General features: G+C 43.0%; 1 protein-coding gene across 1 annotated transcript in view; it reads left to right on the forward strand.

The window, feature by feature from the left end:
* Positions 1 to 25,803, forward strand: part of Slc22a23 (solute carrier family 22, member 23) — a 190,157-nt gene that overhangs the window by 109,907 nt on the left and 54,447 nt on the right. The window contains exon 5 of the mRNA XM_013016621.1: positions 23,806 to 23,974. Within this exon, the coding sequence (XP_012872075.1) occupies positions 23,806 to 23,974 (169 nt within the window). The remainder of the gene's footprint in view (positions 1 to 23,805; positions 23,975 to 25,803) is intronic.

The raw sequence follows: 25,803 nt of genomic DNA on the forward strand, positions 1-25,803 counted from the left end.
ATATATCTTGATCCATTCATCTACTGAGGGGCATCTGGGTTGGTTCCATATCTTAGCTATGGTAAATAATGCTGTAGTTGTGCTGGTAGCCTTATATGGCTTTGTTTGTGATTGTTTGGGTAAATGCCCAAAAGTTTCTTTTATTGTCCCCTCATATTTCTCAGTCATTTCTCATCACTTCTTTTTTTTTGGGGGGGGTCCGGTTGTGGGGCCTGAACTCTGAGCCTGGGCGCTGTCCCTCAGCTCTTCAGCTAGTGCTCTACCACTTGAGCCACAGCGCCTCTTCCGGCTTTTTTCTTTTTGCTTATGTGGTGCTAAGGAATCGAACCCAGGGCCTCAGGCATGCAAGGCAAGCGCTCTACCACTGAGCCACCTTCCCAGCCCTTCTCATCACTTCTTTGTCCCTTCATTCCTCATTCCCTTCTGTTAAAATGCTTTGTATAAAGACATAAATACTAACCTCGTATTTTTTTCTTTTTATTATCTGTAAGTAATTGTTACAAAGGAATTGCATTCAACAAAGCAGTTCATGAATATAATATACCTTGTTTAATGCCACCTTTTTCAACATTCTCACCCTTTTTTGAGCCACTTTGAGAGCTCCCTCAATGTGTTAGTCAACTTTCTGTCACTGTAACAAAGTGCTTGAGGTAATTAATTTTAGCTTGTGTCTGTGAGCCTGTGATGAGATAGCACATCACTGTGTAACATGTGAGGAAACAAAAATAGAAGAATAAGACTGGAGACTTAAGGTTCTACCACTTCCCAACAGCTCCAAGCTGAAGCCTGAAGCCTTTAACACATATAGGCCTTTGGTAGACATTCGAGATACAAACTATGGCACTCACACTCAGAACATAACTAAGCTTTGTCTCTTCTTCACACTAGTCCATCTTTTGTCAGTTTAATTTTTAAGCCCCAAACACTGACCCTAACAAGATAAGGTGTTTCCTCCCTGACACTAATGGGAAAATATTGTGTGTGTAAGATGGCAGTTTGCGCGGATGAAATATCCCTACAATGTTGGTGACACGTCACTGAAGATGAAACTTTAACATGCAGCAGAGCCTTCCTGGGGCCCCATTAAGTTTGGCTTTCTTGGCCATCCTGAAAGCTTCTTCTGTGGGTCTGGGCACAGGGTCTCAAGGAAGCCTGCTGGGGAGGGTCAGCAGGACCACACATTGAGAACTCTGCTTTCAGTGAACATAGGAAAGTGGTTTGGGTGTGTATGTATGTATGTGGGCATGGGTGAGCATGAACATGTTGTAGGGCCAGCCAGAAGGGCCTCACCTTTTCTATTTCTGTCTACCCTACATAATGAACTGCAGTTTTAAGTTTAGTGTTTGGTTACCTCAGTTAGCTGAAATGTCCCTTTCAGTTTTGCTTTTATCTCATTTTATGCCACATGGTGTCTTTTTGAGGGAGTAGTTATAGTAAGAAGACCTTAAAATACCAAACCTACTGGGCACTGGTGGTTCACACCTATAATCCTAGCTACTCAAGAGGCTAAGACCTGAGGATTGTGATTCAAAGCCAGCGTAAGCAAGAAAGTCTATAAAACTCACATCTCCAGTTAACCACCAAAAAGCCAGAAGAGGAACTATGGAGTAGAAGTAGTGCCAGTAAGTAGTAGAGTGCCAATCTTGAGCAAAAGAAGCCAAGTGAGAACATGAGGCCCTGAGTTCAAGCCCCCGTACTGACACAAAACAACAACAACCAAAAACCTGAACAAAACATATGAAGTCTCATTAGAGATCCAGTTCCATCTCAGAACAAAATGGTCACTAAAAATAAGTTTTCACACAGACACATCTATAATTTAAGCCATTATTTATCTAGAGAAACAAACCACTAGTTTAGGAGTCACTAGCCTTGGCTTACCTTCTTACCGCTGGCCACTCTTTTCCTCTATTCACAAATTAAAATAGACTCATTCACTTGGGCCCTAGAACTTAGTTACTTTTTTAAATCTGTTAATTTTATTTTAAAGAATTTACGTCATTAAAAAAAGAATTTACATCATTTCTTTTGCTATAGTATATCACTGGCATTTTATTTTTGAAAGCCAAGGGTGGAGAGATCCATGCTGGCCTTGGACTCTGTTTGCCTTTGTTTCTCTTCTCTCCCTATGTCCCATCCCCTCCACTAGATGAATCAATTGTTCTCATACGTTCTGCTTTTTTGCCTCTTTTCCCTTCTGTCAACTTGGTCAAAAGCAGCTGGCATGAATCAGAAGGCAGCTAGACCTCAGCCCCAGGTGTCTAGGATGGTTTTGTGTGGAAGCATTTCCATCTGAATGTGACCCAATGCCAAGAAATGATGAAGGGTGACAGCACTTCACATCCAAAGCAGGATGAATGCTGTGGCACTTCCCTGGTTTTTTGGTTTTTTTGTTTTCTTTCAGTTCTGGACCCTGAGAGTTAAAGAACAGCACCCTGGGGTTTCCAGTTTTAAAAACACGTTTAGTGTCTTTCAAACTTCACCATGAAACAACCTCTTGGGCCTTGGGAAATGTCTTTGTGACAACACAACACAAATTGTGTCAGTGTCACACAAATTTCTAATACTTTAATCCTTTAGATGTAGCACTTTCTCAGACTAATAGGAGGGATGCTTTCTGAAAACTTTCCACTGAACCTGGTTGGGAAGGGCTTCTAACCTGCCTGAGTCAGGTCAGCCTCTCAGCATCAGCCTGGAGCCTAGTCCCTTTCGTAAAGCACTGCACATTCTGAGTGCTTTTTCTTCAGAGCCAGGACTCCCAGGAACCATGCATCCCTATCCACAATGGGCCAACTCAACAGCACAAAGCAGCCTGTGGGATGATCCTGCCAAGTGTGTGGCCATACAAGGCCTCGCGGCCATTCAGCCTGACTTCAAGGAGCACAGTACAGAAACAGAGCTCTTAAATACAATGACTTTTTTTTGGTCAGTCATAAGCCTGAACTCTGGCCTGGGCACTGTCCCTCAGCTCTTCAGCTCAAGGTTAGCTAGCACTCTACCACTTGAGCCATAGCACCACTTCCAACTTTTCCTGCTTATGTGGTACTGAAGAATCGAACCCAGGGCCTCATGCATGCTAGGCAAGCACTCTACCACTGAACCACCTTTCCAGCCCCAAATACAATGACTTTTAAGCAGTTGTTGCCTTGATTTTTGTTTCTCCACATGCTGGATGCATGCCTTCCAGGCTGTGCCACAAAACCCTCAGATACCTTGGACAAGCTGAATTCTTCAGCTCAGCACATCCCAAGCAGCCTATCAATTTTCCACAAGGATTGTGCTATGTCACTTTAGAAATTTGCTATGGAAATTGTCTGGTCCCTTTTCACATGGGATCTTAAAAATCCATTTTTGCCTTTCCACAAAGGGACATTAAGATGGGTAGGGGAAACAAAGGAGGAGGCAACAGTGCTTGATAAGAAATGTACTCATTATCTTGCCCATGTAATTGTAACCCCTCTATACTGTATTTTCACAATAAAAAAAAAGTTAACTCCCCCCCCCCAAAAAAAAGAAAAGTCCTTACAGTGTGGTTAGAAATGAGATCACTTTGCAAGCTTCTATTCTCATTCAAAAAGCCCCCAACTTTTTCAAATTATAAACTTTTTCAGGATTGAAACTGCAGAAATGCTTTGTCTTCAACACTGTCACAGCTGAGAATAGGTCCTGAGGCCAGTTCACAGGGCTGTGTGATAATATCCTCGAATTATTCTATTAGTGTGCTATTATTCCAAGATACCAAGTGAACACACATGCTTTTTGCATTGTGCCATCATTTTCTTTGACTCTTACAACCAATTTTTCCAGATAGTACCTGTTTTTATTGCTTGAGTCAGAAGTATGCTTTGTGAAAGCTACATAGCTGGTATTTGGAAAATGGAAATTCCACTTGCCTTCAAGCTCCCAAACATTTCTACTCCTAGCTCTAGGGCCATCTGTCCTGTTGAAGAGACTTCTAGACCTGGGTATCTCCCTCCCCATGGAGAAGGAAAGGGTGGGAAGAGGGAAAAAAGGAGAGAAAGTGGATTTTTATGATATAATCACATGTAACTGCACCTGTCTGCAAAAGTATGCCAAGATATTTTCCAGCCTTTATTAGGAAGCTGTATCTCTTACCCCATGTGGCCCCAAGACCTGTAGAGCTACATCTGGGAATAAAATGAAAGCAAGAGGCTCTCTGGCCAAGTAGACAGAGTCTTTGAAGGTGGATCACATCTGTCTCCATCAGAGGCCTGTGTCCTAGTGTTAAGTTATTAGTTCATGGTGGGAAGACAGAAGGAAAACATACTGTTTATGTTTATATAAAAAATTCTGCGGAGTATGGAACTCTGAATAGCAAAAGGTCCATAATGATTTTGGCTAAGGTAGGAAGAGAGCCACAAATCTGTGGTATCACATAAGATATGGCTGGCTACTCGCTTTGACCCCATCATTCCCCTGCCCATTGGTTGTGCCTACTCCCCCATCTTTCCACATCTCCCAAGTTTCAGCCTAGAGGTCACTTCCTCCATGCTGCTTCAAATACTCCCCCCACCAAAAACCAAAGCACTCCTGCTTATCCCTTTCCTTTACCCTTCCTGTCTCTACTCTTGCTCTGTCTCTTTTGATGGAATAGTGGCTCTGGGTTGAAGAGAGCCATTATTTTCATAGAAGAACAGGAAAACAGAAAAATTATATAACCTTATATAATTGATGTTACCATGTTTTACTTTTGTACAGACTTTTAATTCTCTAATAGCATTGATCTTTTTATGAAAAAGTTGCCATACAATTTTAAGATGTTACCATTTTAAGGATATGACTATAGGGGAGAATTTTCTCCTCTACCTTCATATGCTTGGTGCCTGGACCTTTCATACTAAACTGACAGATGAAAGGCCAAAAGGAGAAAACATATACAGTAATTTTACTTTATGTTAGTGTCTTGATATATACATATATATATATATATATATATATATATATATGGAGGTCTCACCGAACAGGAAGTAAGAACACAAAACAGCAGTTAGATCTGAGAATTTATGTATCATCTTAACATATAGTAGTAATTCTAGGGAGAGAGGGGAAAAAAGGAAAGGTTTGGAGCAGTAAACTGGGGAGATAAAAATATGGGGGAAACTAGTGGTAGGGTAGTTTCAGCAAGGTGTGTGCTGATTCAGGTGACAGCAGTGATGAGTCATCCCATCTCACATAGAAAAGGGGCAGCATTGCAGAAGTGCCGTCACAAACGAGGATCTGTGTTCCACCTTTCAGTAGAAAGGTAGGGGAGAGAGAGCTTGTCCTATGTCTGCTACTTTCCATTGCCTTTAGAAAAACAATCCTTATTCCATTTAGGTTATTTTGGGGGGGGGAGGGTCCGGTCGTGGGGCCTGAACTCTGGGCCTGGGCGCTGTCCCTCAGCTCTTCAGCTTAAGGCTAGCGCTTTACCACTTGAGCCACAGCGCCACTTCCGGCTTTTTGCTTTTTGCTTATGTGGTGCTGAGGAATCGAACCCAGGGCCTCAGGCATGCAAGGCAAGCACTCTACCACTGAGCCACCTTCCCAGCCCCCATTTGGGTTATTTTGAGGATAGCTCATCTGATCTCCTTTACTACTTGGTAAGCTTGATCCTTTTGTGTATGAGTCACTGATACAAAGCTAGGCCTGAGGCCTGCCTCTCTTTACTACTTCTCTCACATCCACACCAGGCTTTGTGCCTTTGGTATAGGACCTAAGCATGCTAGTACACAGGACATACCCAACTCTCTGCCTTCTTACCTCTCCTTACCTTCCTATCAGAACAACACAGAGACCTGAGTTTGAAATTCAGTTCTTCCCTTCACTGGTATGTTTATGGAAGTCAACAAGTTAGCACTTCTGAGCTGCAAATAAGAATCCGAACACCAGGTACAGAATGAGGAAGGTTAAAAGAGAAAGAGCACTGGGTGTAGCTTAATGCAGAACATATGCCTAGCAAGACCCTGGATTCCATTCCCAGCTCTGCAAAAAAAAAAAAAAAAAGGAATGCTAGCACATACCGCAGAAGCAAGTCAGGTAAGATAAAGCTTGCCCTCCTTACTGGGAACCTAGGTAACTTACTGAACTCCTCTAAACCTGCTTAACCCCATCTACTTAAAAACAAATCTTTCAGTATTTTCACAATAAAAAATAATAATAAAAATAAAAACAAATCTTCATTGGTTTCCTCCTAGGTATCCTCCAAGAATAAAAATGGAAGGCATAATGCCCATACCTAGAGCCTCCAAGCCCTGTATGCATGCTAAGTGCTACTCAAGCTCCCCATCAGCAGCCCATAACTTAGCTCTGGACCCCAGGCAGCAGTTACTCTCAGTACACACTTGCAGGGCCAGGGATACTCTAATGAAGATGCCTCTGGCATCCCTATGGCTGGGAAGTTCAAAGGAGCCTTTGACCATTGTCCCTAGAGGTTATGGTCGTAGGAGATGCTCCCGTGATATGCCTGGGTCTCTGTGTTTAATAAAAACTTCAGGGATTTTTTTTTCATTTCCTCGCTTCAAGTCGCCTCCAAGGAAACTATGCTTCTTTTATCTGCATGGTTGTAACTCAGAGAGTGTTCGTTGGACATCTAAATGTGCATAAAATGCCTGGCATGAAGCCTGGTTTTCCTCTCAGTTGTCAGGGAGACTGAGAAACAGGGAAGGTGGGAGATTAGAGGTTCTAGAATGCCCTGGGGTCTGTTTGTTTGGGTGACTAGAAGAAATGGAAAAGTGACAGGAAATTGATGGGTGGGAGAAAGGGCTCAAAGTGGAAGGATGAAGGTGAGGAGAGGTAGGCTCAGAACCATCTGGTTTGCCAGGAACACTGAGTCATACAAAGGGAGCAGTAGTGCGAAAAGAAGCAGGTCCTGCAGGAAGAAAGACTGGGGTGCAGTCATGCAGAACCATGAATAATAATAGTGTGCTTAGAATTTGAACTTGGGATATCACGTTTAGCCTTGTTGCTTAAAATTTGACAATATCCTGTCAGCTATATGTTGGGGGAAAGGGAAACTTCCAACAGAAGTAATTGAAACCTGGTGAGGTATTGTGTACCTGTGATTTCAGCTACCTAGAAGGCTCCACCTCAAAAAAACACAACCAACATATTAGGTGGATGTGACCAGAAGATAGCCATTGGCCCCTTCCTCCAGCCCTGAGTCCACACTCCCCAGCCAGGATTGACAGTTCTGACTCCCACATTTTTTTATTGTGAAAATACCATACAGAGGGGTTACAATTACATGGGCAAGGTAATGAGTGTATTTCTTATCAAGCATTGTTGCCTCCTTCTTCCATTCCCCTTCCTATCCCTTCCCATCTCTCCCCCACCCCTGCCAGTCCCCCACCACATGCCAAAGTTGTAAAGTTCACTTTTCTACATAGCGTCTTGTACATCTCATTGTTGCAATGGGTCCACCTGTATCTCTATTTAAACAATTTGTTTTTTCCCTTCCCCTCCACAAATTATACCAACATCAAATACAGTGAAAATAGGACTGATAACGGGGGAGGGACATACAAAGCAACAAAGAAATATCTTATAAATGTGTTAGACACAATAGCAAGAAAGAAAAAACATTTGAGTCCTTATCTTGGGGTTCATTTCACTTAACATCGACTTATCTGACCATTTCTGCATTCTCAGACATATACTAGTTATTGCAAATAAGGGAAACAATTGTAGGACATTTGGTTAACTGCTAAGTTGGGTGACATGCAGATCTCTGCATGTGCATTTTCTGGAACTTCCAAAGGCTACTTCTAGGATCCATGGAGCTGCCCAAATTCCAGGCAGCTCATTTATAATTCATCTTAGAACTGGAGGAACAGATGGAGGCCCCACCCTAGAAAGAAAATCCTCCAACTTCCAAAAGAAGTTGTAAAATCCAAGCAATCAGGTGTCCTCCTCTAGGACACACAGCTGGAAGTGGGGTAACAGTAGAATAAACTTGGGTCCAGATGCAGAAGAATTTGGCTTCAACACTAGGGGATTTAAGCAGGGAAGTGTTTTGTTACTTGAAGGTCATACATATGTGACTCAGCCCACTGAACCCATACTTGGGCATACAGCCTGGCCTGGGTATGATAAATGTGAGGTGACTTGTAGGGTTCCTCACATGGGTACTTAGCAGCCCAGCCTCTGTGCTCCATTCAAGGATACCTGGATGGAATGACTTTACCATAGAAGTGGGAGCAATGCTAAATTCCTGTTGTAGGACTTGGCTGAGTACTATTTTTTGGTGGTGTCAAATTTCTCATGGCCCATTCCCATTTGGAGGGAATTCTAAGGCAGACACTGTAGAATAAGATGGTGCTGGAACAAAGTGGCAGAGGAATAGGGCAATACTCAATCTTAAACTCTCTGAAAACTTTTTGCTATAACTGATGACATGCCATTACCCTGTAGTTGGGAGGAAAACCACTTTCTGTAACTTCCTGCAGTATATTCCCTCACCATGGACTTTCTTGAACACTCCTGTCTAGTTGTGGCCTGATCTGGCACTCTGATAAGTTGGATCGTGATCATTAGCTTGGATTTAGCACAAAGGGATTTTCCACCTTAGCAGAGGAGGAAGCTAATTTTAACTGCTATGTGTCCTATCAAATTTGATTTCGGCTTTTATTGTAATCTCCATTTAAAAATAAACCAAATGAAATCTAAGTGACTTGTATTCTCCAAAGGCAATCAGTAATGTTCACAGAGCCTGAGGCTTGGAAATTATGTTCTTCTGCTACCAACTACTTTGTGACCTTATTTTCCCCTTGAATAACATGAGTAGGTTGCATGAGGATCCATGGCTACAGATTTCCCTATGTGGTCAGCCCCTGAACCCAGTCATGTTTTGTGTGACCTCAACAGTGTTTTATTTTCTAATTGAATTTAAGGTTCTTGAAATCAGGCAAGCACGGGACAGATTTGCCACAGGCCCCACCTCTCACACCAGCTAGTTGAATATTTCTTAGCTACCTGGCTCACAATACCTCCTCTCCTCTTTTGCAATAGAATGAGGAATTTTGAAATTCTTTTGACCTCCAAGGACTCCAGGATTTTCATGGCTTTGCCTGCCTTCCCTCTGAGCACTGAAAGGTTTTGATTTTTGTTTATGGGGTTTTGTTTTTGTTTTTGTCCCAATGAGAAAAAAATTAATGTAGCTGGTGAAGGCAAAAAACAGCAAATACTAGATGGCCATATTGTTGCACATCTATAATCTCAGCACTAATGAGGCTGAGGCCGGAGTATTTAGAGTTCAAGGCTAGCCTGAGCTTACATAGGGAGATGCTGCATTAAAAACATTTTTTTAAGGACCAGCAAAAAGAAAAATCCAGTGGATTTTTTGGAGGTTTTTGGGGGGTTTTTTGGTTGTTTTATATATGTATGCCACTCCTGAAGCTTTAACTCAGGCCTGGGCTCTGTGTCTGAGCTTCTTTTGTTCAAGGCTAGTACTCTACCACTGGAGCCACACCTCCACTTCTGGCTTTTTGGTAGTTTAGTGGAGATAAGAGTTTCACAGTATTTGATTCCAGTGTCCTGCATCTTATATATACATTTTTATAATTTGGGGAGGGGAAGAGAAATAACAAAACGCTTAAATAAGGATGCAGGCTGACCCATTGTAACAATGAGATGTACAAGACACTATGCTGTAAACGAACTTTATTATATTTTAAAAATGTATTTCTCTTATTTTCAAATATATTTTTATCTTTAAAAAAAAGAGTTTCACAGTCTTTCCTCCCCTAGCTGGCTTCAAATTGCAATCCTGAGATCTCAACCTCCTAAGTAGCTAGGATTACAAGCATAAGCCACCAGCACCCGGCTTCTTTCATTGTTTTTAACATGCTACAAAGATTAATTAGGGGAGTGACAAGTGGACATTGGTTCTGTGTTTATGTAAGAAAATGCCCTTTTCAGAGAGAGAAGCATATATTTGTATTTAGAAGTTAAATACAATATCATTTTAGGAATTTAACTGAAAATAAAGGGAATATGGGGCAGGAAAGAAAAAGGCAGAAAAGCCAATATGGGCAAAGTATGGAAACGTGAAATTAGCAGACAACGCTTGAGAACTCACTATTCTGTCTTCTTTGTGAACAAACTTTTTTTTAAAAAGTTATCTCTAAGTCATTGTACAAAGAAGCTCTCATTCAACAAGGCAGTTTGTGAATTTAGTGCATCTTGGTCAATGCCAACCCTTTCAACATTCTTATCCATCACCCCCCAGCCCTCCCTTCCCTTTTTTTTATTGCGTCCTTCCCCCTTCTTTTCTTCATTGATATATTAACTGAAATATGGTAGTTTCGGGGAATAACTCAGTGTAATCTTTTAGAAAAGCAAAATTATACTTCAACAAAATAAATACTAAGGAATGAATACTTGAAATGGGTGGGGTAAAGTTAAGGGGAGAAGATTAGATGAGTGACAAACTTGAAAGTGCTCCTAAATGCAGGTGCAAGAGAAGATGGGAAGGTAAGGAGAGGGAAAGGGACGGCCTTCTTAACATTTAGTTGCATATAGTTATTTACTGTTTCAAAAAAAATCATTTGCATGGGAAGAGATGGTAAGGGGAAACAAAGGAGGAGGCAACAATGCTTGATAAGAAATGTACTCATTACCTTGCTCATGTAATTGTAACCCCTCTATATGGTATTTTCACAATAAAAATAATTAAATAAATAAATGTTTCCCAAAGTGTGAAATATGTTCACTATTACTAGTGCTATATACTTATGGTCCTATGGCAGCACGTTGATATATTTTGTTTGCCTTAAGCCCCAGGTTCCCTGGTTAGTTCAACAAGTACATCCACAATGACTGTACTGATGATAAGAAATACAGCTGGAGGAGCTGAGCACATGTGTTGCTGGCAGAGCTGGAAGCAATTTAGGACTATTCTGTTTGGCCACATTCCTCTGGGATTTCAAATACCAAACCCTGTGAGGTTTCCATTTGCTCAGATGCGCTGTACAATCCTATATCCAAAGTCCATCATTGAGAGGTATTTTGACAGAGAACACAGTGTCTCATACCAGGAGACTGAGGATTGAGAATTGGTATTTTGGAACTGGTTGCTGAGAAACTTTGATGATGACTGATGAACTATATTGTTGGTCCTGCCACCACTCAACTTCATTCCATGCTCCTTCACTTGCCTTAAAAATGCCTTGCAGATCTGAAGTGCAAGAATCCCATTGAATATGAGACTGTTTGGATACTAGTGGTCATTTTCTCATTAGATTTTCCTGCTCCTGTTAAATACTGGGAGTTTATATGTGTCATTAATTTAAATTCTTAAGAATGAACTGTCAAACATCAGTCCTTGTGTTTAAACAGAAAAGATTAATCAGTTGAAACATTAGCAGGCATTCAAATCCCTAGTAATATTAGTTCTCAGGAAAAGGCAGAAGGCAGTAGAAACAATATATTATCTGGAAGGACACTGAACTTTGTGGTTTATATTGGGTTTAGCATTTGGGATTTGGGGTTTTTTGTGTATTTGTTTGCTGGCTCTGGGGTTTGAACTCAGGACCTGACATTTGCTCAGCTTACTTGCTCTACTACTTGAGCCCTGCCTCTATCTCTGCTTTTTGCTGCATATTTTGGAGATGGAGTCTCATGGAATTTTTCTGCCTGGACTGGCTTTCAGCCATGAGCTTCCAGATCTCAGCCTCCTGAGTAGCTAGAACCACCAAGCATGAACCACCAGTGCCCGGCTTAGGTTGAGCTCAGGTTGGTATTTCTCTAAGCTCCTATCAGCATATGACTACATGACAGTGATGTGGACTTTGACAAGTTCTTTGTAATACCACTATCCAAACTCTTCCACTTCAGCTATAATTGGTTCTGTTGTAGAAATTCCAGAAGAGGGTCAGATGTGGTGGTGCACACCTGTAAAACTACACAAGGCCTCGATTCTGATCCAGGCTGACCAGTTGCAAGCAAGCTCTACCTGGGGTGGAGAAGGAGAAAGCATGGGAATCCTGGCTTCAACTCTTCCCTTCCTTACCTGTGCAATCTCAAACAAGCCTTTCTGAGCTTTGAGGCCCTCTTGTGTAAACTGAATGTTTGAAGCCATGTCTACATCACAGTTATGCAGAACAAATTGGTATGATACATGGAAGATACCAGCATACCATGCAGGACAGCAGCTATGTGGCTTAGTACTAGACCCATGCTGAGGATGTAGTTGGTAATTAATTCATTGCTGCATTTGTGTATTTAAATATTGACATCTCTATGTCCAGCAGGCATTAATGTGATTTGTAGGAAATACTTTAAAATTTCCTGGTTTTTGTTTTCTCTTTCTGTAAAGGAAAAAGCCACTCTTCAAATTCTTTTGGCCATACCTGTGGATTAGCAAGGCCTAAATTAAGGGTGGCAGATGAAGTCGTCCACAGGGAAGGAGGGTTTGGAGCCTTTGCAGTAATAGTAGCCTTTTACCTTCTGATGCTATTTGAGTTTCTATGCCCAGCAATTTGGGGCCCTGTGCTATAGTGAGGAGACCCACAATCACATGTCCCAAAGTCTGATTTCCGGGATTCTAGGCCCATGTCTCGGCCCACAGTAGTAATTATCCAGTGATGTATTCACTTCCAGATGCAGCTTGGTGATTGACAGGATGGGAAGGAGAGAAACACAGTGGGAAGACCATCAGGCCAGCAGGGAAAGGCTGAAAGCTCCTAAAATTCTCTGCCTTGCTGGGAATGGAGGGTCTTCCAAGGAGCTCCTGATGGCTCAGCAGCCCTGAAGCCAAGCAGAAACTGGGCTGATGTCTAAGAAAAGCAGACACCGTGGTTAGCTCCCAGTCTCCCATGAAAGCAGGTCTCCCTTGTCTACTTCTCATTTTCCCTCTAATCTGCTCAATGAAGAGAGGCTGGGAGAAGAGAGGAAGGGAAAGGAAAAATGATTTGCTAAGGATAGAGGATTTGGAAAAGCAGCCTGAGTGAATACCAAGTGACGTGGGGCTGGGCTGAGCCATCGGCCTAGGAGCATCCAAGAGACCTGGTGGCCCGTGTGCCAAGCTACTCTTTGTAGGGGACACAGCAAGTCAATCAGTAGTATCCCCATGGGAATGGTCTTCCCATTCCATGGCCTATTTGAAGAAAACCATTTCACTTGGGTACCAGAGCAGTGAAGAAACTGTCTACCCCAAGTAGTCTTGGGCTGGCCAGGATAGAGAGGCAGCATGGACTATAGAGGCTACCTTGTTCATGAAGGACTTCTCAAGGAGAACATAAAATGCTTCTCCATCCCTTCATCCTCCATCGGAGTTCTCCAGGAGCGATGAGTATGTGAGTCTGTGACCCCTTCATACAGCCTCCACTGTGTTTCCTGGACTCCAAGTGTGAATTAGAAAAGAGAAGGTTAGGTGGGCCAGGGTAAGGGCTCAGTGGCCCAAAGTGACACACCCCAGACACACCCAGAAAGGACATGCTTGGCAAGAATGAGGGGCGCCTATGTGCCTTTCCCCCACCTCCATGCTCACAGCCTCTGTGAGCAATGACCTTGTCTTAAAAGATGGCCTTTGTTCCATGTAGCCTTCTTAGCTTTTCCTGGATGGCCAAGGCTCATAAAAAATAAGAATTCCTGAACATGGGGTTTGAATGCTGTAGCTGTATTGCTTGAGTCTGTTTTCATCATGTGTGATGCCAACAGAGGGTAGTTAAGGTCCCATGGAGAAGAACTTGCTTTGCCTAGTTTACCAGAATCAGTGACGTCTCTTCCACCTGCTGTCTTCAGGGACAAGGATATATGGGAATATGTATGTGATATATGTGATAGATAATCTTCATTGTCTGCTGGACTACATTGAAAAGCATCTAGATTAGTAAAGCACACCTCCAGGTATGCCTGTGAGTTCCTTTCTGGAGAGGATCAGCTAAAGGGGAAAGACCCACTTTGAATGTGGGCCTCACCATCCCATAGACTAGGGGCTAATGGAATAAAAGGGGAAAAATGAGAAAGCCCATCAGTACATGTGTGTGTGTCCCCCTACACACACCTTATTCTATCTCTCCGTCTCATTTCCTCTCTCCTCCTCCCCCACCTTCCTGGCCACCATGATGTAAGCTGCTATACTGTACCCTGCCTTCCCTGACCTGATTATCTGAAATCATGAACAAAACAAATGCTTCCTTCCTTAAGTTTTTTATGTCAGGTATTTGTCAAAGCAACAAAACCCTGACTGACATAGAGAGGTCCTCTGTAGCCGTAGACCCATTCTATTTCATGTGTACATACAACTACCTACTTCCTATGGATATTATCTACTTCATAGTTGAACTATAAAGAAATTGAGTAACTTCTTACAGGCTGGAAAACAAAACAGGGAAGTAATTTAATACCCTCTTCCCCATCTTAGCATATCATATTGCTTCAACTTGTCCCTTGCTCAGCACACTTTGTTCTAAGGAGGACAGTTCTGGAAATTCTTAGTTCTTTGCTTTAAATATTGTCAACCAACTTAGTATATTCCTGTTATTATCCAACTCCAATCCAGGAAAATCCTGTAGAATGAAAGATGCCAGGGAACACTTTGCAATCCCTTGAAAAGATCTGTGTCTCTGTATTTCAGCAGTATACACAGAGTTCTTGAATATGGGAAAGAATGGGAGAGCAGTCAGTGGCAGAGCACTTATGGGGCATGGACAAGTCTCTGGGTTCCATCCTCAGAACTGACCCCCAAACCCAGAAAAGTAGGAAACCACTGAAGGTATGTTTTGGTCATTTATATAAGAGGATCGAATATGTTTTGTTTTTCTTTAGACTAGTGCCAAATCTTTTGGGGATTTTAATAAAATATTTGTAATTACTAAGTCCAGTAGACAGAATATGTGTATGTTTATGAGGTTTAGAGACATGGGAGGAAGATGTTAGAACTTTTTTCTCTACCTGGTATCTGGCAGGGTAGAAGCCAGTAATGAGTTCCACCATCCAATATCAGCTCAGAGCTTTCTGCCTTACCGAGGGCTTCTTCTCAAGATGGCTGTGTAAGTGGTTTAAGAACCACCTGCTGGGTGAGACTTAGCCAGCACTTCTGTGGTTGTCTAGGTGATCTACAGACACAGAGCCACCCGTTGCTCACAGCATTGCTGTCCACCATAGGCTATATTCTGTAAGCATCAAACATAGGATGCTTTAATAATAATAATAATAAATAATGCCTGTGGATGCAGCCCAGTGGTAGAACACTTGCTTCATATGTGTAAGGCTCTGGTTCCATATCCAACATTGAAAACTAATTTGCTTGTATGATCAAGGAATTTCCAAAATGATGATTTGATATTGAGTACTAGCAAAACTGTAGGCTTTCAGCGATCCATCAGGACAAACCTAGGTAATAGGAAGTGAATAAGGGAGGAACCAAGTCTTTGGTCTCAGCCTGAGGAGAATATTTCTTGTGTACATCTCTGTGCTTGGTAGACATGGTCTTCCCTGTAAGAACTTTGTTGCTCTCTGTTGTGGTCCCCTGACACTTGTTATTTAGTGCTTCCCAGTCAGCCAGCTCCTCCTCAAGGAGTGTCCTGTCACTAGCTTGCAGTACATAGAGGCTATATGAACTCCTGGTCAGTGGGACTGGATTCAGATTCAGATTCATCACTACGGCTTTGCACCACCAAAGCCCTTCATGCAGACCACAAGTTCTGCTTTGAAGCCATTACATTCAGAGGGGCAGTGCTAGCTGGGCACTGGTGGCTCACATCTGTAATACTAAACTACTCAGGAAGCTGAGATCTGAAGGTCACAATTTGAAGCCAGCCCAGACAGGAAAGCCCATGAGACTCTTATCTCCAATTAACTAGCAGAAACAAAAAAAGCTGGAATTGGAGCTCTGGCCTCCAGTGGTAGAATAGTAGCCTTGATCAAAAAAACTCAGAGAAAGTAATCAGGCCCTGAGTTTAAGCCTTAGGACCAGACCAAAAAGTAAACAAAAACAAAGGGGCAGTATTTCCCATGTACAGCATCTTCATTTAAAAATAGGATTCTGATCTGGACAGGGCCTTAAGGAACTGTTTCCCCCGCCCCCCCCCATCTTAAGCCAGTGCTCAGATTCTCCATGTGCAGGAGGTCAATAGCTCTCCTTGGCCTTTTCTTTTTGTTGTTGTTGTTTTGTTTGAAGGGGGGGAAGGTTGGCAGTTGTGAGACATGAACTCAGGACCTGAGCACTGTCACTGAGCTTTTTCACTCAAGGCTGGTGCTCTACCAGTTTGAGCCACAATGCCACTTCCGGATTTCTGGAGGTTAATACTAGATAGGAGTTTTACAGACTTTCTCCAGTCCCGGGCTGGCTTCAAACCTCGATCCTCCTCAGATCTCAGCCTCCTGAGTAGCTAGTTTTATAGGCATGAGCCACCAGTGCCCAGTATCTCTGGCCTTCTTTATTCCCACAATAAGGATACAAATTGTTTATGATGCTTCCTTCCTGAAGTTAGTTCTTATATCCTGTACCCCTGACTCTGGCTTTCTCATTTCTATCTGGATATCCGTCATTCCTTAGGAGAGCATCTGGGCTGCATGTCCTTGCCTATTCTTAATACTACTGTGTTGTCTAAACTCGGGAACTTGTCTAAAGCCTATCTGTGCAAATAAAGAGAGTAGGGGATTCTGGCCAGGCTGTCATGGGAAGAACAGCATGGAAGGGATGGAGAAGACATGTCAGTCACCAAACATGAGAGAGGCAGGTGAACAGATTCTGGAACACATTTCAGGAAGGCCTCATGGGGCCTGATGTATACAAAATACTTCATCTCTCAGTAAAGGTCGACCAGAGAATACAGTAGACCTTTGGTACTGGGAGACTTATAATTCTAAGGAGACCCTCCCCACCCCCCCCCCGCACGCACACACACACACACACACGTACACACACAAGGAATAACCTAGAATGCTCAGGATGTGCAGGGTTTAGTGCTATACTGTAGATGCTTGATTTCATATTTTCCAGAGTGCCACCCAACTTTCACTAAAGACATACCATCTTTCAACAAATCTGGAATTTTCACTTTATTACTTAAATGTAGTCCTTTAACACTTACTTTGCTTTTGGGGGGCCCATTTTTAGATTTTTCATCAAATTTAGGGCAGGGAAACAGCACATCACATGACAATTTAAACCCAACTGATAATGTGAGAATGACTGAGAGCTTCTCTATATCCAGGATGCATGTGTGGGAGTTTAAAATTTTTGTTTTGGAAATTTCTTTTGATTTTTTTTAATCTTTACCATGCTTGGTCAAAACTATCTGCAATTAATCCCTGAGGAAGAAGGGTTTGCTGTACATAGTAAGAAATTTTCTGCAAGGAATTAGCTGTCAGGGTTATAGGGCTGGTTGGTAATCTGAAATACCCTTCCTCCTGGCTGCTCACAGGTAAAGTGTTTTGTTTTTGGTTTACCCCTTTTCTTCAAAAAGCCTTGGTTCTGTTTTAAGGTCGTAAAACCATGTTTTTAGATCGCAGGTCCAAATTCCAAGAGTCCCAAGTTAAGTCTGGCCACTCACCTCCATGTGCTGAATAAAAAAACATGGTAAAGGACAGAGAAAGGAGATTTATTACATGGCAGCCATGGGAAGAGAGCACTTCATTTGGTTTCTAAGGTACAGACACTGGCTTCAAATTAAATTGGAAGAATAGGGGCAGCAGGTCAGAAGGGTAAGTGTAGTCAAAATAGTCATAGGTCACAGGTGAGCCTGGTTGAACATTAGCTCAGTCTTTGTCCCAGGAGGAATTCCAGAAAAGTTGTCTCATTTTATTTCTGGAATAGAACAAAAATAAAGTGATCTCCTCAATTTGGGGCTGTTTGCATTCAGATAACAAGAAGACACTATTTGAGGCACAGTTTGCCTTGTACACAAGATAGTTATCACTGAATCTTCTCTTTCCTCCTGAAAACAGGGTGATTAACAGAGGGACTGCAGCTCAGATCAAAGGCCACAAATACAAAGTTGAGGGACTCGCAGTTAACTCACAGGAGCCAGCAAAAACATAGTTTAAGTTGCCTCTTGTAGTCTTTCAAAAGATCAGGCTGGCCTGAAGATCTGTGATCACCTCCTTAGCATGAAGTCAGCTATTCATGGGCTTAGTCATACTCACCAAGTACCCTCACTACAGTACCTCCTTTAGTGGCTTTTGTATGACTTCACATAGTTGAGGGTGTTTTTGCTATCTTGCTTTTTTGCTTTTTTATTTGTTTTATGGTACTGAGAATGAACTCCAGTGCCTTGTACATGTTTGGCAAATACTCTACCACTGAGACACACACACACACACACACGCGCGCGCGCGCACACACACACACACACACACACACACAGGTTGGTATTTGATTGAACACCTGAGAAACACTGGCCTTCCGCCTTCTTTCCAAGAAGTGACTACAAAGCCAGCTGACATCTGGCCTCCCTTGCTGGGGTACCTCCTCCTCTGTCACCTACAGTGACCATTCTGAACAGCAGAGCTTTATTTTCTTTTAGGAAATTTGTGAAAACCTGGAGACTTCTGAAAATCAAATTCTGAGTTGTGTCAAACAAGGCTGTGTTTCCCCAAAGCCTTGCACTGTACCTACTAGTGGTGGTCTTGGTTCCTACTAGTACTGACCAAATGCCCGGCCATGTCTTGGTCACATGCCATTTCATTCTATTTCTGGACTTATCAACAAAGCACTTTTGCTTTGGAGTGCTTTTGCTTATAAGCTCTCTCCATTAAGGTGTTAGGGGAAAAAAAACAATTTTAACTGTGGATTTTTAAGGTGGTTTTCTTGGATTCACTCAGTTCTGTTCTCTTGTTTTGCTTTGGGAGAGTTAAGAATCAAACCCAGGGCCTCACTTGTAAGCAAGCCCTCTGCCATACCCTAGAACCTTAGTTCTGAGGTTTATTGTTATTTGTTCATTTGTCGATGTTTGAATGCAGGTCCTCGCATTTGCTGGGCTGGCATGATGACCACTGAGCCACACCTCCAGCCCTATTTTTCATCATTGGTTATTTTTAGGATAAGCTGTCTCTTCCTTCCCACAACCCTAGTACTATAGGCTTCTCATTGTCACTAGGATCACATGTATGCATGTGCCATTGCATTCAGCATCCCTTCCTTGGAGACAGGGTTTACAACCTTTTCTGCTTGGATTGGTCCATCACTTCCATCCTCCCAAGCTCAGTCTGTCATGTAGCTTAGTTAAAGAGATGTGTACCACTAAGAAAGGGGTCTTGCCAACTTTTCTGCCTGACTTAGAACCATGACCCTCCCATTTCCAGCCTCCCAAGTAACTAGGAGCCACCAGTGCTTGATTTAGTTGTATCTTTCAATTGATGATTGATTGCTTCTATGCCTGGGGGAATTTCCAGGAACTAAAATATATAAAGAAGAACAAGTATAGACTGTTTCTCTTCACAGACCTCAGGCCTCAGTGCAGAGGCTTTCAGAGTAGACCTCAGGCTTACTCTCAAAGTCACTGGATAGATGAGCAACATAGAAAGCACATAGGTCTCATCTCATTGGTTCACATAAGACTAGTAGTAATCACATTGTTATATATGCTATGATGCACTATGCTGTTTAACACCCAACATTCCATCTGGAAGATGACAAGATTAAGGTACAGAGCGCTTAAGGGACTGATCCAAGGTCATAAGTACCAAGTACTAGATTAGAACCCAGGGCCTCTGGTCCTAGAGACCTTTGCCTAGAGCAGGGCCAACTATGCTTGAATGTGAAAAGACTGTTTTTTGTAACTCTTCATTGTCTGTTCTAAGACAATTTGGAGTTACCTTCACTGGCAGAGAAGTTGGCAGTTAGAAGCATCAAGACCCAACCAGGGCCAGGTGGCCTGGCACCAGTGGCTCACTCCTGTAGTCCTAGCTACTCAGGAGGCTGTGATCTGAGGATCATGGTTCAGAGCCAGCCCAGGCAGGAAAGTCCATGAGACTCTTATCTCCAATAAACCACTCAGAAAACTGGAAGTGGTGCTATGGCTCAAGTGGTAGAGCGCTAGTCTTGAGCTAAGGAACTGAGGGACAGCACCCAGGCCCCAGAGTTCAAGCCCCACGACTGACCAAAAAAAAAAAAAAGATCCAGCCAGGGCCTTACCTGGGTACAGTGATCACCCAAAGGCTCTGAAATACCCAGGCTCTGAGAAAGCATTAGACACTATTCCTGTCTTTCAAGACCAGACCAGTAGCACTGGGCAGGTGGCTAAAACCCCCCTCCAAGGAGTGAGAATCCTCTACCTTGGCTGAGAGCAAGCCACAAGGGGCAAAAAAATGTCCCTGCACAGTCCTCCCTCCCTCCTGGCAAACTCCAACACTTAAAGACTTAATAATATTCTAGTGGATTCTTTCTCTCCTCTCTCAGAAAGGAACTTATGACTTATGATTAATAACAAGCCTAGAGGGCATACAGTTCCTTGATGATGACTTTTTTAACTGTTTTTTTAATAACTGCCATCATAAGGTAGTTAGAGTCAAGCAGTGGAAAGAATTTTTGGGTAGTCAGGGCACAAATGGTAATCATCTGAAAGCAGTCACATCTGTGTCTCTAGTTAAGCCACTGTGTCTTAACTAGAATGTGCTAGAATAACAATATCTGCTGGCATATTGTGCCCTTTTCTGGGATTCCTGACAATAGGAGGATGGAGAAGTTGGAGGAAGGTGGTTCTAAAATTTCAGCTTAGGAAGCTATGTCCAAGAGACAGACTGCCCACCTCCCTGGCAGCACACAGAGCCAGGCCTCACCAGGTGGTGAAGGGAGATTGTTAAAATGCGGTTGCTGATTCTGTAGGTCTGCCTAGAGCCCAAGCTCCCTGCAGTGCTGACACTGCAAGTTCTTACACCCCACTCGAAGTAGCAAGAAGTTCAGGGGCCACTCAGCCACTTCCAGGAGAGGTAAGAGAAGCCCCTAGGGAGAAAAGCTGTGACTGCTTAACCATTTGTACACTGATAGTCACACAGATAGACTAATTAACCATAGCAACTCATTTCCAGCCAGAGGAGACTGCAGGATCACTTGTCCTCCAGGACTGTTCTCCTCCATCATCAGCACATGTTAACCTTGGTGTTGGAAATACTTTGTGACACTTTGCATGTTGTCACATAAGTGTAGATTAGTGTCCAGGGTTAGGCATCCCAGCAGGAACATGTGTTGAAAGAATCACATGGGGCTCCTGACGCTTTATTCATGGATGAATAAGGGGCCCAAGATCTCTAGTGGATACCTGACGCCTCAGAGAGTAGTACATCCTTTCCATAATATGTATCTGTCTTACTGTAGATCTTACCAACCTCAGCATATGAGGGTTTTTTTTTTTTCCCTTTCCTTCTTAAGTTGAGAAATTTTTAAACTTTTCACTTTAAGAAAGCTCTTACTTGGGCTGGGAAGGTGGCTCAGTGGTAGAGCGCTTGCCTTGTATGCCTGAGGCCCTGGGTTCGATTCCTCAGCACCACATAAGCAAAAAGTAAAAAGCCGGAAGTGGCGCTGTGGCTCAAGTGGTAGAGCGCTCGCCTTGAGCTGAAGAGCTGAGGGACAGCGCCCAGGCCCAGAGTTCAAGCCCCACGACCAGACCAAAAAAAGAAAAAAAGAAAGAAAGCTCTTTCTGCTTCTGTTTATCATGTCTGAATTGCCAGGGTGACTATTCTTGCCTTTTGTGACCATTATTAAGTAAAATAAGGGCTACTTCAACACAGGCACTGTGGTTCCATGACAAACATTCTGACTAAAGGGTGAGTGTCCAAATACCGTGTGGATACACTGGACAAAGGGACAATTCTCTTCCCACCCAGTAGGATAGCACTTTATCCCATTGCTCAGAATGGTATGCCATCTTAAACTTGCAGCTTGTTTATTTCTGAAATTTTCTATTTAATATTTTTCAGATCACAGTTGACTGCAGGTAACTGAAACACTGCAAAACAAAACCACAGATAGGGCAGGACTTGTGTAGTTACAGATGTTTTCCTATTATGTGTCACTAAATTAGAGTAGTGAAGAGAAAAGCTCCAGGAACAATGTGTGATGTCGGTCATACTAGCAAGCCCACTGATATGAAGCCATCATCCTGCTTTGTCATTCTCTGCCTTTGTTTAAAGGTCACATAGGTAGCCAGGTGTTAAATTTTCTTATCTGAAAGTAGCTTGTGCCACATCTTCAGATGCTAAAGGTATTGTGGCTAAGGCAGATTTCTGGTTTCCATAGCAACAAATTTGCTACTTAATCAGTGAAAACTAGAGCCTACAACTGTTAGTCTGCTCTGAAAAGACTTTTTTTTTTAATTTTGAGTGGAACAGAAATGCTATATCTGGTCCCTGCTAGGAAGTCATCTTTTAAGTGACCTTGATCTATAATGCCAAAAGGAACAGCCTTGCAGCAAATGGCCAAGAATGGGCTGCTTAATCCTGTTTTCCTAATTAAACAGCAAGGAGGTCTTTATGAGCTGTATATAGGAAGACCCTTACCCTTGGTACCCTTTCATCAATAGCTATGTTGAAGACAGTGGCTGAGCAGAAACAAGAATTCCAGTGACAATATCACTCACCCTACCTCAGAATGAGCTAGTGTAGGTAATGGCTAGAATTGTAGCCTATCTTTGTCAGGAATATAGCCAAGTAGAATTTACCCTTCCTCCCTCTCATCTGTCTATCTTACTCCCTTTAGCCATTGGGCCTCCTACCTCTGCCACGATCTCTGAACAACCAGCAGATAAGCTATTTTGACAACCTGTAAGTTACACTACCCTATGAACAGTGTCCAGACACAACAGCAAGATAGTATATTTTCTTCTTGAGGGGTATTCTTCTCCTTCCTGCTTTTTAAAAAATCTTTTTGACTACAATTTTTTAAAAAATAAGCCAGCAAGCTATCTTCAGCAAATGCTGCAAAGTAGAAAAGATGACTAGCAAACAAATGTGTATGCTATATAGGGAAATACATATTTATAATATATTTATATAAGTAAATAAATATATAGATACATATTTAACCCAGGTACTTTTTCTAGTATTAAGGATTGTTGTTATAGGGAATTATATAGTATGTCTACAGACTAAAGTTTTGGTACCAGCTTTTTACTCAAGTCAGATTAGGAGAATGGATTCTTACAGACCCAAGAAGGATCAGCATCTTATCTTCTCCGATTTACTGGGCATTTGTTAAAGACAGACACTGTTATCCTTTTGGAGCTATGCAAATAATCAGATATGATGCCTTGCCCACCCACTACAGTAGGCAGCAATTAGGATTCCAACAGGGCAAAGGAGCATTCCTGTTAGGTCATTACTGTATGATTTGTGTTAGGTTATTACTCCACGGTTTGCTTTTGTTTTGTTTAATAGATTAGCTATGAGATTGGTTTGACTATATTTGTCTTGATCTGACAATGGGAGAAAAAGCTCTGAGTGAAAAAGTTCCAGGTGGCCTGGTACTCAGAGTTCTCATGGATCCCTTGGGTTCAGGACCAGGAGCTGGAATGCAGTTCAGGTGGGGAGTTGAATAGATGGATGTTCCTAGAGTCCTGTACAACAGCTGAGGGTCCCCACTGCAAGACCATAGACAGAAAGGAATGGCAGCAGCATGAACAGACAAGGAAACCCACCTGGGGTGGCACCCAAGGTGAGGGGAAGGACAATAAGGGATTCAGAAATTCTGTTCCCACAGCAGCTGAGTTTCCTAGGTTCTGAGCTAAGCAGCAATTCATTATGTGACCTCGGACAGTGATTTAGCTTCCTTCCCAGCAGACCACAGTTCACTCATATGTCATTTTCATTGGTTCTCTCATCCATTGGACGAGAGCCTCATGCCTCTTGTTGGTTTTTGTATTCCAGGGATAGAGCTGTGCCCACCTGGAAAACGGTTCATGATCACAATGGTGGCAAGCTTCGTGGCTATGGCAGGCCAATTCCTCATGCCCGGGCTGGCTGCCCTGTGCCGGGACTGGCAAGTGCTGCAGGCCCTGATCATCTGCCCCTTCCTGCTCATGCTGCTGTACTGGTCGTGAGTATCCTCCACATGTACTGTCTTTCACACGATTGCACATACAGGGCACAGGCTCAACAGTCCCTGAGAGTTACACTACTTTCATCTTGTGTTTTTTTTTTCCTAAAAAGATCTTTCTCCCTCCCCAACCTTTCTCTTTTTTATTTTTAACTATTGATGTTGTTCAAACATACACCAAAGTCAGCAGAATTGTTGATTGATCCACTGTGTGCCAGAGCACTTTCACACCTTCTAGATGGTGCCCACTCCACAGGATTATTCTGACATGAATTTTTATGAATGAATTTGCAAGGTGATGAGAGAATCTTATGTTGGGAAAGGGAAATATGGAAGTGTTGAAAGAATAATTTAGCCAGGGGACAGTAGTTCATGCCTATAATCCTAGCTACTGAGGAAACTGAGATCTGAGGATTACAAGACTCCTATCTCTAATCACACATACACACGCACATACAAAAAGTGGAGCTGTGGGGCTGGGAAGGTGGCTCAGTGGTAGAGTGCTTGCCTTGCATGCATGAGGCCCTGGGTTCGATTCCTCAGCACCACATAAGCAAAGAGAAAAAAGCCAGAAGTGGCGCTGTGGTTCAAGTGGTAGAGCGCTAGCCTTGAGCTGAAGAGCTGAAGGACAGTGCCCAGGCCCAGAGTTCAGGCCCCCCCCCCAAAAAAAGTGGAGCTGTGGCTCAAGTGTACAGAACTACCATGAGCAAAAAAAGCTTAGGGACAGTACCCAGGCCTTAAGTTCAAGCCCCAGGACTGGCACCAAAACAAGTAATTTAGAAGAGTTCCTTGTCCCTTCTATGTAAAGGGTAGACAAACTTCAGCCTTAGGCCAAGTTTAGCCTGCCATTAGTTTTTGTAAATAGAGTTTTATTGAAACACAGCCACACGTAACATGTTTACAAAGCATTGCATACATATGTCTGCTTTCAAGAGAGGCAGCATGGCCCACCAAATTGAAAATACTTATTACTTGTCCTTTATAGTAAAAGCTCCATCCCTGCTCCAAATCAGTCCAGTATGAGTTTTCAAGCCATATGTAGCAAGCTTTTAAGTTGTAGGCTTTTTTAAGGGGGGGAGGGAAAGTCCAGCTGAATATGCTGTCTGGATGTGTGACCTAGCAACTGGATTTTCATAAACTCCCCCAAGAGGAAACCACTACTCCATGGATAGAGAGGAAAACAAAGAGATAGTTTTAGCCTTTCGATAATTAGCTTCTGCCTTTCTTCCCCTTCCCTCTCAGCCCCCTCTGATGCTGACACCCTCACCTCTGCCACCATGCCGTGCACGGTGGCGCAGATGGCATGAGTCACCCTGGGTTGCTGATTAGTCACTGATGAAAATGGAGTTTCTGGCACTCAGTCCCTGGTGTCTCTGCTTTAAATGTTCAGTGTCACCAACAGGGTTTCCTGTCCTTAGGTGCAGGGAGGGTGGTTGGCCCTAGCCTTTAACTTCATAGTGTACTTCCAGTGATCTATCCTGAGCAGTGCCCTTGACTACAATCAAAATGGATCTCACTGTGCTTCAGGTCAGGAGAGCCTGGGGCTCAATAGCATGAAAGAAGGGCCATCCACTGAAGCAGTGTCTCCACTAGCACAGCGGCCAAAACTGCTCTTCTGCCACGCCTGCTTCAGGGCACCCATGTGTCTCTCATTCGCAAAGGAGGTGCTGTCAGGAGCAGGATGGAGTCGCTCTCATGCTTCCTTTTGTTTTCTACAGAGGTCCCTCCTGTGCTCTTCTCCTGCCAGTGTTTGTGGCTGGGCTTTTGCTTGTTTGGGATTCTGGGACCTTGATTTCTCTAACAAACTTTCTCTTGTTTCCCCCCCCCCC

This window comes from Dipodomys ordii, unplaced genomic scaffold, assembly GCF_000151885.1.
Source record: "Dipodomys ordii isolate 6190 unplaced genomic scaffold, Dord_2.0 Scaffold32, whole genome shotgun sequence".
In the NCBI taxonomy this organism is placed as follows: domain Eukaryota; kingdom Metazoa; phylum Chordata; class Mammalia; order Rodentia; family Heteromyidae; genus Dipodomys; species Dipodomys ordii.